This window comes from Pseudopodoces humilis, chromosome 2 (assembly GCF_049639895.1).
Source record: "Pseudopodoces humilis isolate 2021_Gansu_Grassland_sample_001 chromosome 2, ASM4963989v1, whole genome shotgun sequence".
Lineage (NCBI taxonomy): Eukaryota > Metazoa > Chordata > Aves > Passeriformes > Paridae > Pseudopodoces > Pseudopodoces humilis.
Window position 1 is genome coordinate 69,534,794 of NC_142201.1, and position 16,898 is coordinate 69,551,691.

General features: G+C 38.1%; 1 protein-coding gene across 3 annotated transcripts in view; it reads left to right on the forward strand.

The window, feature by feature from the left end:
* The window catches only part of ATP8A2 (ATPase phospholipid transporting 8A2), a 315,299-nt gene that overhangs the window by 203,690 nt on the left and 94,711 nt on the right, over positions 1-16,898 (forward strand). For all 3 annotated transcript variants that reach the window (XM_005516272.3, XM_088050971.1, XM_088050972.1), the window contains 6 exons: positions 79-153; positions 2,784-2,906; positions 3,912-3,990; positions 7,615-7,676; positions 8,022-8,078; positions 12,450-12,557. In XM_005516272.3, the coding sequence (XP_005516329.3) occupies positions 79-153; positions 2,784-2,906; positions 3,912-3,990; positions 7,615-7,676; positions 8,022-8,078; positions 12,450-12,557 (504 nt within the window). The remainder of the gene's footprint in view (positions 1-78; positions 154-2,783; positions 2,907-3,911; positions 3,991-7,614; positions 7,677-8,021; positions 8,079-12,449; positions 12,558-16,898) is intronic.

The window sequence follows — 16,898 nt, forward strand, 5'->3', positions numbered from 1 at the left end:
ATCCTTCTTCTCTGCTGTAAATGGAAGAATGTACTGCAGGAGTAATCTAAAGCTTTTTGTAACTTGTCTCTTTTTCAGCTTTGGTTTGCTTTCGTTAATGGATTTTCTGGGCAAATCTTATTTGAGCGATGGTGCATCGGTCTGTATAACGTGGTAAGTGCTACATGTTTTGACTTGATAGTGCTTGGGACTACTGTATTATTTTGTTGTGTCCCATTTTTCACAGGTAACTGTCCTAGATGTATGTCAGGAAAGGTGAGTTCATTTTCAAAAGCCATTCTGAATCCACCCTGAGGCAGGAAAAAAAAATAAAATTACACTTTTATTGCAAAATGAAAATTTGGGAGAACATCTTGAAAATAGATGTTTAGCCTAATATAACCTGCATAAAACTGTAGATTTTAGATAGAATTTAATTTTCTCTTTGAAAGCATTTTCACTGTTTTGTACTGAATATTTTGGTGAGAGTCAAAATACTCCTAATCTCTGAGTTTTGATGAATTTTTTTCTTTCAGAAAAAAAAAGAGTTAGATGCTGAGAAATATTAAGCAGCTGCTTTGGGTTGAATCATGCTCCATTAGGTACAGAAAGAGAAGCTGCATCACTGTGTCATCAGCATTTTGCACTTGAAACAAGAGCAGGATGTGTCAGTCTGGGAGTGGTTTCTGATTTTCAACGTGGCCTACAGGGTGCCACACTGTGTCATATGACTTTATTACTTTAATCAGTAGTATTATTCTAATCACATAGATTAAAGTCTGAAGGATCTCTGGAACCAAGTTCTGCAGCATAGCATAGACTTCTGTTAGTGTTTTCAACAGTGTTACCTTTGTAATGGTACGAGTGGCCCAGTGTCTGGATTTGTAAACTGTTAGGACACTGTTAAAGAGTCTCTTTGCAGGGAGGGAATTTAATTTTTTTCTTTAAAAAGATCATTCCAAATATATGCTAATACAGGAAAAGCCAGCAAATTGTCACTGAGTAGTATTAATGGAACCACTTCTGTCACATTAATTTTAAAAATGATGGCACAAACCCCCATATTCCATAAGGTTTCATACTCTTAGTTGAAGATACTTATTCAAGGATTTATCATTCCCTTGATTCCCTTCACCCTAATTTCCTGACTGTTATGCAGTCTCTGTCATTCATATTTAGATATTTGCATCTATTATCTTTAAACCTTACTTGATGAATCTATCTACCCTACCTAAAGCTTCTGGATAAAGCTCATCTTCTGCAATCAGAAGCTAAACCTTGTTTTTAAGGTCAGTATTTTCTAAAATTAGAACTGGTTGTGTAGACTCATAGAGAATCAAGTGCTGGTAGGATATTGGGGACTGCCACAATTTGTAGGGCTTAGATTTTGAAGTGCTTTTAGCTGAGTCATTCTCTTCTGTGCAGATTAACCCTTTCTGTCATTAGTAGTCACATTAAAATATGAAGTGTATGAAATCATAGTGGCATTGTAATTCCTGATTTTGCACTGGTTCACACTGGAGGTTTTCCTTTGTCGTGAAACCCACTAGAAGATTTACTTCAAGTGAGAATGTAAATGCCCCAATAAACACAAGAAACCTGGGGAAGTACATTGAAGCTGTATGAGAACATGGTCTTCTTTGGAATATATTGGACCGGTGCTCTCAGTTCTCTACCCTCAGCCTGTGTCATTTTGGCCATCTGATTTGTCACTTCATGAATGAAGACACACAATTCCCACTGGACTGAGGGTTGTAATTACTGATTCTCGCTCGTCTCCGTTCCTCCCCATTGTTCTTTGTCTGCTCCTTGGCTCCCAGTGTGCTGCTGCTGGGAATCACAGCCTGCCTTCTGCAAATGTGCACACACCCTAGAAACAGTTCATAACTCCAACCTGCCTCTTGACTTCAAGAACATTTCTCAAACTGTTAAAAATATATGTATGTATAGGATTAAAAGTGATATTTCTGATGTAAACTATTGATGTAAAAGGAAGTGAATGAAGTTTAGACTTGCACCATGCTGTTACTTTCACTCTGTGCCTGCACTGTAGACCATAAGAAACATGGATACTCAAGCTGGCTTTAAATGAGCTGCCTCAGACCCTGGAAACACTTTAAGAGCAGCAATGTTAAAGTCAGTGGAGGATAATTTACTCTGCTTCTGGCAGAGTGTCCCACTGCCTGTCTTGGAAGGCTTCCGAGGCTTGGTCATCCAAGCGTCTGCCCGTAGCACAGACACACACTGCAGTTAATTTCTTCCTATCAGTTCATGCCTGCCAGGGGAATCCCCAAAGTACCATAATGCAGAATGGCCTTCGTTGCTCAGTAGATTTTTATTTTTAATGTGATTTCCACATTTACTCTGTCTGTAAACTTAGCAGTGGTTAAGCACGTTGCATATCTAATTGAGGCTGCAACTGCAGCTATATTGGAACCTATTCCCACAAGGCTATTTTGTAAAAATACATGTTGCCTTTCCTTTGCAGTCTGATATGTCTGACCCTCGCTGGATTAGCTGGTACATCAGAAACTAATGATGCTTAACTTCTTGGGTTTAAGCTTATTGGTTAATAATACGTATTTTCTTTCATGTTTCTTTTGTTCATAAGTCAATATTTGAGAGTTACAAATTGGTGAAAATAATGTTTGGACCATTGAAAATTACGTCAAATAACATGCTAGGTAGTAGCAAGTCTTCACTGAAGTTTGCAGAAATTTTGCTTTTGTCTGGATAAGGAAACATTATATGAGATACACTTAAAACTAAGAGCTGCTTTCAATTAGTATTTGCTTTCCTTGCAGATTTTCACAGCACTGCCACCCTTTACTCTGGGAATTTTTGAACGATCATGTACTCAAGATAGCATGCTTAGATTTCCACAGCTATACAAAATCACTCAAAATGCAGATGGCTTCAACACAAGGGTAAGGAACTGTTACTCTAAGAAAAAACATAAACATTCTTATATTCCAGATTTATCTTGTCAGAAAATAACTTTTTCCCTGATGTTACTTCTTCTTTATGCTAATGACTGAGAGTGGTTGTTCAGCCTTCCAGTTCCTTTAAAGAATTATATTGTATTTAAATAAAAAACATCCTTGTTTATAAATAAGGATTTTCTGCTGTGACTTCACCTGAAACTGGTCCTGAAATACCCGTAAACTTTGATTCAAAGTTAGATTCATATCCAAGCATGATTTTTCAATTCACAGCTACTGATAAGTCATGATGACATCGCCTGGATTTATTTAACATATGTGTTGTGATAACAATTTCTGCTAGGGTGCTTTTTCATAATTAGTATAGCTCTGTTCCAATAGTTCTTTTGGAAAATAGAATATGAATTGGCTTATTTGGACTTCTGATTTTTGAAGAACACATTTTGCCCCATTTTGCTATTTAAATGCTGGAAAGTGCCAGCACTTGGGATTCTGTCTTTTCCATAATAAGCACATCTAAATGTATTTCTGTATGAAGGAAGCTGTATGATTGCTTTGTTTGGAGAGGAAATTGAAAAGTACATAAAGCTCTAATTTGTTAAAAATCTGCTAGTTAAAAACTGGGGGGTACAAATTATTTGTCCATTGAAAGAAAACAGAACATTTCATAATACTGAATCATTCTTTAAGAATTATTCTTTGAGGTAATTAAACAAAGTTGACTCAATCTGTCTGCCTTATTTCAATAAAAATCTTAAACTGAAGCATCCTTGCTTATTATGCTTCAAGTTAGAATAAAATGATCAAACTGGACCAGTGTTTTCTTGTGAAAGAGCAGAAATTGTAGGAGAAAATAGATCCTGCAGAAGTTTAGGTATTTCACTTCAGGACAAACATTTTCTGACTCTAAACTACACAATGAAGTGTTTGTTGGGAGTTAGAGGTCAAGAGTTTTGGACTTTACTGATGGCTTGGTTTGTTTTCCCTCAGGTTTTCTGGGGTCACTGCATCAATGCCCTTATCCATTCCATCATTCTTTTCTGGTTTCCACTGAAAGTGCTGGAGCATGGTAAGGGCTTCATTATTTCTTACGTCAGTAACTGATGTTCAGTCTTACAGAACCAGGCTGTTTGCAGACGGGGGGGCCGTGACAAGTCCCAAGAAATAATGCTGCCAGACAGTTCAATAGTCTTTAGCTGCTGAGCTTGGCGGGTTGTCTAGTGGCTTTCAGAAATTACTCTAATGTAACATAATTATTGCTCAAATAGTGACTTTAATAGGTGAAAAATGAAACTACTGCTTTGCTAAGAAGTCTTACCCAAATACTGAGTGATGTTTCACAAAATACCTTTTTTTTTTTTTTTTATGGCAGTATGTTGAGCTCTCAACATTTGTTTGAATAATGTTCTTACAGCAGCTGCCTTAGAACCATTTTCTTTATATATTGTTGGAACTCTCCCATTCCATAATGCAGTACGGTGGAAAAGAATTGGCTGGAATGGAAGTAAACAGGGTCAAGAGTCAGAGATGCTGGGGAAATGAGGCTGTTTGGTGTACAAATTAGGGTTATTAAGTCTTGCTTTTCAGGGTAATGCAACTACATGGTATTTCAGGGACCAGTAAATCCCATATGGTTCCTACCTAGCTTTCCAGTATAGTTGTGTGGGTGGGATAAAACATAGGAAATCTGTTCTTTGATTTGTGTAAGAAATAGGGTTAGATCAGATGAGGAATTTAGGGCTGGAGAAGAGAATATTTATCTAAAATAAATTTTTAATAAATTTTTCAGAAGTGAACCTCTTTCCTGGAAAACACTAATTTTAAGAAAACCTTCTCAGCTCCAGAATGGATTAACTCTGGAGGAGGTGAAAGAAATAAAAAGGGAGGGAAGATGAATGCTCATGTCAGAGGCATGATAGTAAAGATACTTGTGGGGGTTAGGTTCATGTTTCTCTACTTGGCTGATTAAAATGTCAGTATCATATCCTCGGTGGGAACTTCACACGCTGGCTGATGGACCGTATAAGAAAGGGACTTCCCTTTCCTCTGTACATGGGCTAAAAGATGGTTCCATTTCTTAGGAGAGGGGCTTTTATTGTTGGTTGGTTTTTATTTTTATTTGAGGAATTTTGTTGTTCTGTTACAGTTTTCATTACAAATCTTAATCTTGAATAGCTCTTTTTAAAATTCAGCTGTAGAAATTTTAGTTTGACATCTGTAGTGTTTATAGTTAAAATTATATAGTCTTCCACAGATGTTTTTCTAGTTCCTAAATAGATAATGTGCTTTTCATTTCAACAATTAGAATTATAAGACTGAAATACCAGCTCAAAGAGTAACTTTCTGAGTTCCTTTGAATAGGTTGCTTAGTTTGTTTTCCAGAGAGGAATGAATATTAAATGTTCAAGTTTCTTTGCATTTCCAAGTGCAAGAAGGATTTCAGTGCCAGAGACAAAAATATGCCATTCACACTGGGATGGTTCTCAACCTCTCAAGTTCCCTAGAATGTGAAGTACATGTAGTCCATGAATGGGCACTTCTATGGCTTCAGAAATGAATGTTCACTGAGCATCCTGCTATTCTCATTAGCACAAATATCACTCCTTTCAGGACTGTGTAGCCTCCCAAAGTGAAAGGTCATGGAAGACACTGAAAAATAAAGACATTAACTTACTGCATTAAAGTATATGATTTTTAAGAAGTTGAGATGTACAGTAAAATTTATTCCATTATTTAAATGTTCACCGTGATGTTATACTAGAGCATGGCCGTGTCATGTCAGATTTTTCTAGCAAAACTGGTATGTGTTTAGGCATGCCTTTTTCTTAATAAACTGAGCCTTTTGGCACCAAAAGGGTTCATTTGGCATGGGAGACTAAGACTAAGTGAAGTACTCTTCAACTTTTTCATTTGCACCAGGGGAAAAAGCAGGGTGACTGTGTCCCTGAATGATGTGGTAAATGCCTGAAGCCACTGGGGAGGAGCTGGGCTGAGGAAGATGCCAGAGACTAGAAACCATGCCAATTCCTAACACAGCTGTCTCAGGCTTTCGCTCCAGTTGCAGTGGTAGTCACTAGTCTATCTGCTGCTATTTCTTAGCAGTTAATATTGAAAATAAAGCAGGGATGCAGAACTAGCAACTTCTGGAAAATATTCAGAGCCTGTCAGTTCTTTGGACACAGTCACGTGCAGCATGGTAGAAGGAGAACAAAACAAGTAGCTTGGGTTAGCTGTACTGACTAAATATATACCATTTTTTTAGCAGTAAGCTAGGCAGGGTCTTCATCATCGAGGTCAGGGTGTCAGAAACACTTCTTTATAGCCTTTAAAAAAAATTTACTCATCCTGGAGTACACAGCCTTTGTTTTAGAATGTCAGATCCAGTTTTTCAAATTAATCGAACAAAATGTTACTATTGTTCATGCCTTGAGAGGCTACCTGGAACAGAGGCTAGAGAGTGTTAAAGGAATAAAGTAGGTATTTATTAAAGGGCTTCAAGGGATACACCTTAGGCAGTACAAGAGCCTGGCCATGACTCTACCCAAGATGGATGTCAGATCACACATTTTCACCCTTTTGTAAGTTTGAGTCCATTTACATATTGGGGTTAATTGTTCAGTTACAACTTCAGGTTGTGAAGTCCTATCCTCCCAGTTTGCTCTCCTCAATTCACTGTTCTTTGTACTTTTTGGGCCTGAAGCTGCAGCGATGTTCTTGGGCTGAAAAAAGGTAGTTTTATCTAAGTACACTCTGAGGAGAACTTGCTTACACTTCATATGAAGTTCAGAGTTACATACTAACGCAGTACAGAATCTGGATAATATGGAAGCTAAAACTTAAGGCATCAACATGGTGGAAGCTCACTGTGCTAGGCAGTATGTGTTTAGGAATGAGTCCAAGGTTTTCTCTTAAGCCTTTTTGTCCCTGCTGTTCATTTCCCTAATAGTTGTCTTAAAACATGTGAAAATAGCAATACTTATCAAGCTTGAGTAATGCTTGAAAACTCCTGTGAGTACAAGTTCAGTTGGCATTCATGTGGTGGTTGAATGTGTTTTCATGTTTGATTCAGCAAGGGCTGAGAGACTAAATGACATTTGAAGTATTGCCAAGTTTGGCACTTTCAAATGATAGATTATTGTGTGTGTACTCCTCCTTGTGCTCACTTGATAGAGAATGGGTGGGCAAAGACTGAATACTGCTCAGTTATTGACCTGTCCTCCAGTGAGATATTGTACATGTTTATATGTGTCCTTTACAGATGAAACTGTCACTGCTCTTAATTCAGCTCTCTTTCACTGCACCTCAGCTGGAGTTTTACCGCTTTTTCATCACAGGCACTCAAATAATAAGTATTGTTAGGGATGGCAATTAGTACAGGACAGATAGCAACAGGAAAAGTGACAGTGGCATACCTCAGCTCTCACTGGCAAATTTTAGGGTCTGGTGAACACTGCCCCTTGTGCTAGGCTAGCTTCTGGCAGCCAGGCTATGGATATGTGCTTTATGTGAGCACCGTGTCTGAGGCCCAGCTGAGCGCAACTCCTGTATTACCTCACAGCTTCTAAGAGTGCTTTTCCATGTTCAAAAAGGAAAGGTTGGGACCAGTTATTTTCTCCTGAAAATCTTCTTGTTCTTTTGTCCATTCTGTTTATAAGCTGATAACAAATGTGATTTTTTTATCATCTTCTTTCAGATGCAGTATTCACAAATGGACAGGGAGTTGACTATTTATTTGTTGGAAACATAGTTTATACTGTAAGTTTGTGTATCCTAGCAATTTTTGAATGGTAGAATTTCTTTCCAGCCTTTTTCTCACCACAAGAAAATGGTGTAAACCTGAAGAAAGTGTGTGAGTAAAATAAAATAAATCTGATGCTGTGTATGTGATTTTCCCTCTTCCTTTTAAAATTTTTTTCTTAAAATCCAGACATGCACCAACAATAGCTTCTGCTCTGTCCTTCCCCCATCCCCTGCCAAGTTCCTGGGTTGCTGCCTAAATGGTAGTAGCTTTTTAGGTGTAAAGGGGAGATTGGGCATGAAAAGCTTGGAATTTGAGAGTGGTAGTAATGAAGTTGTCTTCTTTCTTTTTTTTCCTTGCAGTATGTTGTAGTCACTGTTTGTCTGAAAGCCGGCTTGGAAACAACTGCATGGACTAGAGTAAGTACTTTCCGGTATCTTTTATTTTATTAGCACAGACCTTCCTCCCTAATGAGCATTAATACAGATAAGAAGTACTAAAAATCATTTGGGACTTCAGAGTTTTAATTGGGTCTTTCATGTAAGGACAGACTGCTAAGCTCACTAAGTACAGAATATGAGAGGAATGAACTCATAGATCACACGATATCTGTGATGAAAAAAGGGCAGCCTGAATTGGGAAGAGTACACTAAAAGTGTACTGTCAAAATCTCTACTTAAAAATGAGGAAAATTTTGCATGAAATCAACATACTACTGTAATTGCTTAAGAAAATGCATCAAGGAAATTATCCTTTGTACTCTGTAGCTCCTTCAAAATTAATGCAATAGGGAATGAAAGGTGTCTGCCCACAGATAAATAACTGGGCTTTGAAAACATCTTTAAACTGAGTAAAAAGAACCAGTGATGACTTCACATTGGTTGAGTTGTTTTGGTTTTTTTGAAACTTAGTGTAATAAGAATGTTAGTTAAATAGTTACATTGGTACCTTGCTTTGAGTTATTTACTTGAAATGGGCAAGTGCTTTGTTACTGGTAGGTGACAGAATCCAGCAGGGCAGTGAGCTCCAGAGAGGGTGAGGGACAGGGAAGGGAGGGCTCCTGTGTTGATGAACCTTCAACACCTTTCTCCCCTCCTTTCCCCTAGCCCCTCTGAAACACTATTTTTTTTTAATTATAATGTAGTCCCTTTTTCTCCACCCCGGTAAGATACTTTATGGGAATCCAGTTTTCATGACGTACAAAAAAACTGTCCTCAAGACTAAGATGTTTTGAGGACACATATTCTTATTCTACCGGTTTCTTGGAGGGTTTGGCTTAGATCTTGTTAACTTCATTGCTTCTGTTAGTTGTAAAATGTTTTATTTCATTCCTCCCAGAGGAATTGTGAAGATCAATGAGCTAACATCTGTTCTGAATTTTAAAGATGATATGCTATCGGTATGGATTATTTAATTGTTAAGAAGATGTTAATATTTTCTACCCCATTCTCTCATCTGAAAATAAAATCTGGGTGTTTTTTACTGTTGCTTATGCATCAGTTCTGTGTTGTGTATCAACATTTTAAAATGCAAAAATCCTTAAATTAATCCCTTGTGCACCAGAAAGGCATATAACCAAGTCCTCATGGAAGGCATGTGAGCTTGTTTAGATCCTGTTTTGTTGTGAATTGTTTGATGGTTTCTCTTCTCTTCCCTGGATAGTAATGGGTGTCTTTTCAGTTACTTGGGGATAGTCATGATCCCCTCATTTGTAAACTTTGTTTTAAAAGATACCATAACTATTAGTGAATATTGGAGTTCTATATGTTCTATATATATGTTCTATAACGCTGGCATTTTACAGAGAAATTATTGTTATTCCCACAACAGTTGTGTTTAGAACCAACCTTTTTCTACATATAATTCTAAATTCTGTCCCATTGCTTGGAACAGTGACTCATCATCTCAAAATCTGATGTTGGTTATAGTTTCAGCTGCGAGTGAATCAACACACAAAGAATCTTCAGGTTACTTGAAGAGTGTTAAATTTATGACACTGAGTTAAACCTCTTCTCCATCATCAAGTGGATTGATTACAGACAATTTGTTCTAGAGAGTGAGAGGGACGCTGACAATTGGGAGAACACAGTGGTTTCAGCAGAAAGCTTGAAATAAATAATGCAGTTAAAATGTTTGGTAGCCTGGTATATCCAGTAGGTAGAATGGAAAGGCTGTGATCAGAGTGGTAACATAATGCACAATAAAATCCACACATTGATGTTGAGTGGGGTAGGTTTGTGTTATGTGTGGCCTATCTGGAACACTGCAGTAGGCTTTTTCCCAAACACACACAGCTTTTTTCATCACTGCTTTACCACACTATAGGAACTGTTTCAGTTAAGCAGGGCACATGGGAGAGCCACACACTCTGACTGGTTTTCATGCAGGAACCTTGATTTCTTGTTTTCTGTCATTCATTTAACACATCTGATGGGCTCACTTTTAGTTTTGCATGTCAAGTCTCTGGGGGTAAATGCAGATGTCAGTGGAGAATCAACAGTGCAAAGGTTGGTGGGGTGGCTGTGTAAGGAACGTTTTCAAGCAGGGCAAGGAGGGCTCTTACAGAACACAGAAGCTCTCTTAAAGGCAGAGAAGCAGTTTGGGCAGATACAAGCCTCAGATAATGAGATGGTTGGGATAACCGTAAGAAGGTAAAGACAATATAAAGTGATCAAAGTCTGCTCAGATGGAAAGGGTGAAGATCTGCAAAACTTGAAAACTGACCTAGCAGCAGAATGGAAAGAAAAACCTGAGTGAGACCAAAAAAAAACCTGATGTCATTTCACTAGCATAAATATACTTCCTAGAAAATAAGGCTACATCTGAGATTGGGTTCTCTGCTTCCTTTTGTTTTTACTGGTTTTAGTCATAAAGTCCAGGAGCTAGGGGAGCACCAATCCAAGCTATCCTGAGCCTTTTGTCTGAGAGGAAGGTTGTGGCTCAAGAGAAGGTATCACATCATTTTCAGAAAGCAGTGATGGTACTGTTCTGTCATTGCATGGGACTGACTTTTCTTAAAGATGAGTTCTTGCAGCAGCCTTGCAGTACTTGATCTTTGGGGAGCTGAGCACTACAGTTGCTCACTAGGGCAGGGCTTCTAGTCAGAATCTTGATGTGAATTGTGCCCAGTTTTCAGAAAAGCAAGTAGCCTGAGAGTATAAAATCCCTCTTGTCCTCCAAGTGTTTAAAAAAAAATCCTTCAGTTTCTTAGTTTCTTTCACATTAAAACTAAATGGAGCATGTATATGTACATGTATATGTATATTTTGGAGGTTTTTTTTGTTTGTTATGTGGGGGTTTGGGGCTGGCCTTTTTTGGTTAATTTGTTTCTTGTTTGTTTGTTTTAAATAAGGAGTTGCTTATTTACTGAGGTCAGATCTCCTGGGTGAAATATAATAAATAGTAAAGTTTGAAAACAAATCTTCCTGCCCACTGTGTCTCTCCAGGAAAGGGCCTATCCCATATTTTGCTTATTAGCCCAGCAAATTTTAGGGTTGAACAAAATTCCTTCTTTCTGAGACTGCCTAGAAGAGCGTTCTTTCCATTGCCTCTGACATTTTGTCATATGAATGCTTCTACTGTAAGGTAGCCTCTCGTTGATCCCAGCGACCTGCCAGTCTGCACTGGTGCTGCAGGCTCCTTGCTTGTTTGTTTTCACTGCCTGTGCTGGAGAAAGCTGTCCTTTCTGAGGATGTCCAGCAGTTGCAGATTAGGAGCAGTCTTCTCCTTCTTCCAGAAAGTTGTATTTATCTCACAGCAAACAGAACACAATACTCAGACACTTTTTTGGTTCTCAGACATAATGTTCAAAAAGTCAACAGACACAGTCATCCAGTAGGAAGTATAAAGCCAAAAGCTGAAAAAACATGCTGTGTCCACCAGCACCCAGTATGTGAATTCATTCCCATGTTCCTGAACTCATATGTAATTAGTAATTAAGATTTATGCAGGTACTTCTCTGAATTGGAGCCAAAGTCATCAGCCACAGGAGTTGTTGGCATCCAGAAAAGCTGGAGCCAATAATGAGCTCAGTTGCTCGTTACAACTGAAATTACTGTTCCATCCACTGCAGTGTAAAAGTAAAACAACTTAAATCATCCTGAACAGAAAAACAGTTTGGGTGTGTAGGAAAAATTACTTTCTTTAATGCAACTGAGAAGAAGTTTTAGCTGGATGTGCTCTTGGTCATTTAACAGTACTTTAATTTTTTCTTAGTGAGTCTACAGACTAAAGAACCAGTAAAGATGTAAACTGCATTGCATATCTGTAAATCAATTAGAACACTTTTAAAACAAAAACAAAAACAAAAAATCACAGTTGATCAGTAGATGTTGATTCTGCTAGTGTATTACACAACACTGAATCTTCCTCCAGGGAAGGTGAGTAATCATTTGTATGTATATATTGCCATAAAAGATTTGTCCATGTGAACTTTAACCTGTGCCTTTGAAAATTTCTGCCTTGATTTATGTGTTGAATCTGGCATGTGCATGACAGGATACAGGAACTAGATGAGAGAAATCATGGTTCCAAGGAAAATCTGACGAGTTTTCGGAGCTCCAAATAAGATAGATTGACTGAGAAGAGTATCTGTCTGCCTTGCTATGAGGCAAAGATTAAAGAGAAGTGCTTTATGCTGTTTGAAGAACCTGTGCTACTGGCCCAAAACCAAGAGCAGTAGACAGGGCTGAGTGAGACCGACAGAGACCTGAACAGGGAAACACTTCTGGGCTGGGTGAATGGAGGAAGTGCCGTGTGTTGACTCTGCTTCTCTCCCTGTTCCTTGGCAGTTCAGTCACCTGGCGGTCTGGGGAAGCATGCTGCTCTGGCTGGTGTTCTTCGGGGTATACTCGGCCATCTGGCCCACGTTCCCCATCGCGCCGGACATGCTGGGGCAGGTCAGTACCAACACCTGGCTCTGGGGACAGCAGCCCAGCCAGCGCTGCTGCCTCCCGCTTCCTCAGCACTCACACAGGGCTAGCAAAGGACTGCTGCTCTAGTGAGAGTGCTTGGACTTCATTTTCACCTTTTCTTAATCCCTGTATTCATTTGGCTTAATCTCCTCGTGAGAAGAGCTCTCTTTCTCCCCCAAACTGACATCATCCATGACTGCATGCACTGTGGATACTAACATATAGACCATTCCCAATTCCCTGTGATGGTAGTGGCTCTTTTGTTAACGTCTAGTCCTGGCAAGCTTTTGTGTGTTTGACAAAATATCGTATTTGGTTTGGGATTTTTTTGCCATGGATTTCCATATGTTTTGTTTCATATTGTTGCTTTTTACCTTCATTCATTTAAATAAGCAGAATTTCCTTGAGAATAGAATGAGATGGTCAGAAATAGGAGAGCTGATACATTATTGATTATGACACTGGAAGAATTCTGGATTTGTTCCTTCCATGTCAGCTGAGCACCAGGTGGTAAAATTTTTCCTTCAGTGTCTTCGTTTCAGCCCCTGGTGAGAAGATCAAATCGCAAGCCTGTCAAAATCAAGAGCCTTGTGCATATTTAAAATAGGGGGATTGCAATTAACAATTTTAACAATTAAGGATTTAATAATTGTATGATAAAAAGTTATTTTGTAGAGGTGAAATGGCTTTCAAATTTTCCAGAAAAATGTATTGCACTGTAAATTTAGACTTCAATGCAAAGATGTGGTTTATTATACAGAAAGAAGAAAAGCTATCTAATAATTTCAAGAAATTACATGGTTAAATTGCTACCCTTGTGTACTAGAAAATGATAATAAAAAAGTCAAGTGTTGGCAAGCCAATTAGATTTTTAAGATTAATCCCACATTTATATTCAACAAGAACAGTCAAGCATGATTTTGTTGCTGTTCTGGCCTAATGCATATTTTATTATTATGTTCTAAAACACTGAGGATAATGGAGGCTATGATACATTTTCATGGTCAGCTGTTTACAGCCAAGACTGACAGCTGACAGGCTGGGATGAGCAAGTAAGTGACTGACAGACAAAGCCTCAGTCCTCTGATAGTATTTCATGATGACCTTTGCATGTTTCACAGCACATACAGTGTCAGTAGCTCTAATTCACATTTGCATGTATTGGGCAGGAATTTTACTTCAGTATCGTGCAGAGGTGAGAATGGCTTGTCCTCCACAGCAGACTTGAGTGCTGCCATGAACATGTCAGCCTTCTGAAATGTGGGCAATACGGTGAAATGTTGTGTCACACTTAAGGGGCCAATCTATGGGCTTTAGCTTGCTTTTCTTTTTTTCCAAAAGTGACTCTTATTTTGCAGCTTAAGCAAAATTTATGTTGTGTTGGTCATCAATGTTTGCTGCAGCTTATAAAACCACAGGTCTTGGAACAAAACCTTCATATTAATAAGGCTTTGGGGTTTTTTGAGTATGTTTTTAGAAAGTGTTTGTATTTAACCTTTGGTTTTATGCTCTGGTTTTCTGACATTATGACTTGAGAAGTGGTACTAATATCTTGCCAAGATGAAAATAATCTATTCTCTCTTTTTTTTTTTTTTTTTTTTTTTTTTTTTTTGTTAATAGAGAACACATTTACCTTGACTGGTAGAGTGTCCAGTCCAGTACTTGTGGAGCTGTGTACCTGGATTACTGATTATCAATCTAAATCATTAAGGATAAGTTACCATTCGAGAGATGATTTTTGAATTCTAGCAGTCAGAAATAAGCTGTTTTATGGCTTTCAGTGTGTGCTAGAGGGGATCAATATCATTCTACCAGTTTTCTTGTATTTTTGAGAGAAGGAGCAGCAGTTCAAAAATGTGGCGTTTTTTTCTTTTTTTTTTCTCTTTTATCCTTTTGTAAAATCAAAGAAAGCTCCCAAGGTAAAGGGAGCTTGTTTACTACTTGCATTAACTCCCACAAAGTCTCTTGAGTAATGGGTTGCTGTCATGAAACCAGCTCATGGTTAAATGAGCTGGGATTGTGTTAGGCTCTAGTCAGAAAAATAGTCGCCTTCTAAAATGAGTTGCTGCTTCCTAGACTTAAGCAATTTCTTTACTCTTGCTGTAATCTTTTGTTCATTTATAAGTAATCAAGGTGTCTTAAAAGCTTTGTTCTGGTTTCAGATCTTGCTAGAGTGATTATCTTCAAATAAACTGAACTCCAGAATATTCTAGATCCTTGTACTTTGCAAATCTAATAGCATTTGAAGGGAACTGATTTTAGATAGAATAGTCATTAGCATTTGTGCCAGCCATGACTTTGTGCCAGGAGGTGCAAAGCATTTTATTCCATTGTTTCACCAAATGTCAGCATGAAGCCTAGCAGACTTTCAAGTTTGTGATGCTTTGTTTCTGCTGGGGTTTGTTAAACTGTTTGCACTAAGTATTTCTTTCTCTTGCCCGTAATATCTTGAGCATTCTCAGAGTAAAATAATACCGTTTTTCCTCCCTGAGGGCAAAGGAAAGTGACTTACTTATTCTCTCTTGTCAGAGTCAACATATTTCTTCTGTTTCCACTACAATATTAATAATGGAATATGTGTGACATATTAAGACAAAGCCATGATTAAAATCTCAGTAGTCCTTAATATAAATTTTCCAATAGTATGACATGTGGTACTTTGGAAACAAGCTCTGTCTGCTTTGGGGGAATCTTTTCAGATGCACAATTTCTCTTTAATAGTATCAGAAATAATAATGTCAGAACAAGAAACTCTCTGGTAGCTCTCTTGGCTTTCCTGAATTTTTGTATTTTTTCAAGTGATTTTTTTTTTATATTTACAGAGAACAGTGATACTGAGGAAAGTTGGTGCCTTTGTTTTTGTCTTGCCTTTGGAGCCAAGATGTTTTAATGGGAACTGATTGCTTTTGAATGGTTGCTTCCAGATGACAGTATTTTGTACAATATATGAATCCTTTCCCACCTTTTGGGTAGTTATGACTTACCACCGCAGATTTTTGAAAGCAAGTAGACGTTTGTGTTTTTAAAAAGAGCTACCTAGTTTGATACTCACTAACTGGAAGAAGTAGTACAGGAATGTGCCACTCTGAGGATGTGAGTTCCTATTTAATTATCATGTCCCTGAACTTATGGGGCTAGTAGCTCATAACCCGATGGTATTTTGTTGATGAGCAGATTAGCCACAGTCCTGCCCTCATGCAGTCTTGGGTATTTTGTTTGTTTGCCTGGGGATAGAGATTTGGTGCCCTGAAGGGAGCACTGAGTGCTAACATTTGTGCTTATTTCTTATATGAGTCATACTTATGGTGTAAGAAATGTGCTGCTAATGCTCTGTTCTTGTATTGATTTCTTCATTGCAGTTGAAGCATACTTTAGGTTCATGGGAATAATATTGCACTGTATGGAATTAAAATCTGTGTGCAGGTATTTCTACTCCCACACATGTGTAAATACCAGTACCTGAAGGCATGTGCATGTGTACAAGAGGATGCTTGGAAAGTGATCATGCTTTGAGTGTTGATCTAGACATTATTTAAGATGAAGAAAAACAGGTATCTTCTTTTGCCACCTTGAGCTGAAATTTTTAGTGTTTTAAAGAGGAGTAGGGTTGGCAGGAAGAGGAGGATGTATTCATTCCTATCACCCCTCTAAAGAATCTGCTTGTTGATGATGAAAGAACTACTACTTAGCTGTGGTTTCTTTCTTCCAGTTTATTTACCTTGTGTTGTGTTTTGTGTCTGCCTCATTAGTTGATGTTACCATTGAGGAAATATCTTTAGGCAGATGAGTATCAGTCTCATTGTTTCTGCCTGAAGGAGAGGGGTTTTAATCTAGGTTTGAGAGAGATGTGTGCTGTGGTTATTTTAAAGTTCAGGTTGGTGTTTCTAATTTTTTAGACTTCTGCTTTGTGCTGTATGTGGTTATGTTGCAGAACTGGGGTTTAACAATTGTCTTAATCTTAGGATGTCATTAGAAGGCCCATGTCATTCAAAACCTCAAGGCTGGAGGTTTTGAAACTGGGGCTGCTGCACTTCCCAAATACCTTTATACAGCTGCATTTGAGAGAAGACTTCTTGAATCACAGTCCAAATAATTTTACAACCAGCATAGCTGAAGCAGCTCCATGTAAGAGCCACTTTCATAGCTGTAATTGCAGGCATGCTTTTATTTCCTAGTGTTCTGCACATCCTTGACAGAAGATACTTGTTTATTTTCCAGTTAAACTGTCAGATTCTTGCTTATTTGTCTGCTTGTGAAGACTTTTAAAGAAGCTGTGCATGAGCTTTACCTGGATTAAAGGTGCTTTTTAAAAGATCCCAATTATTA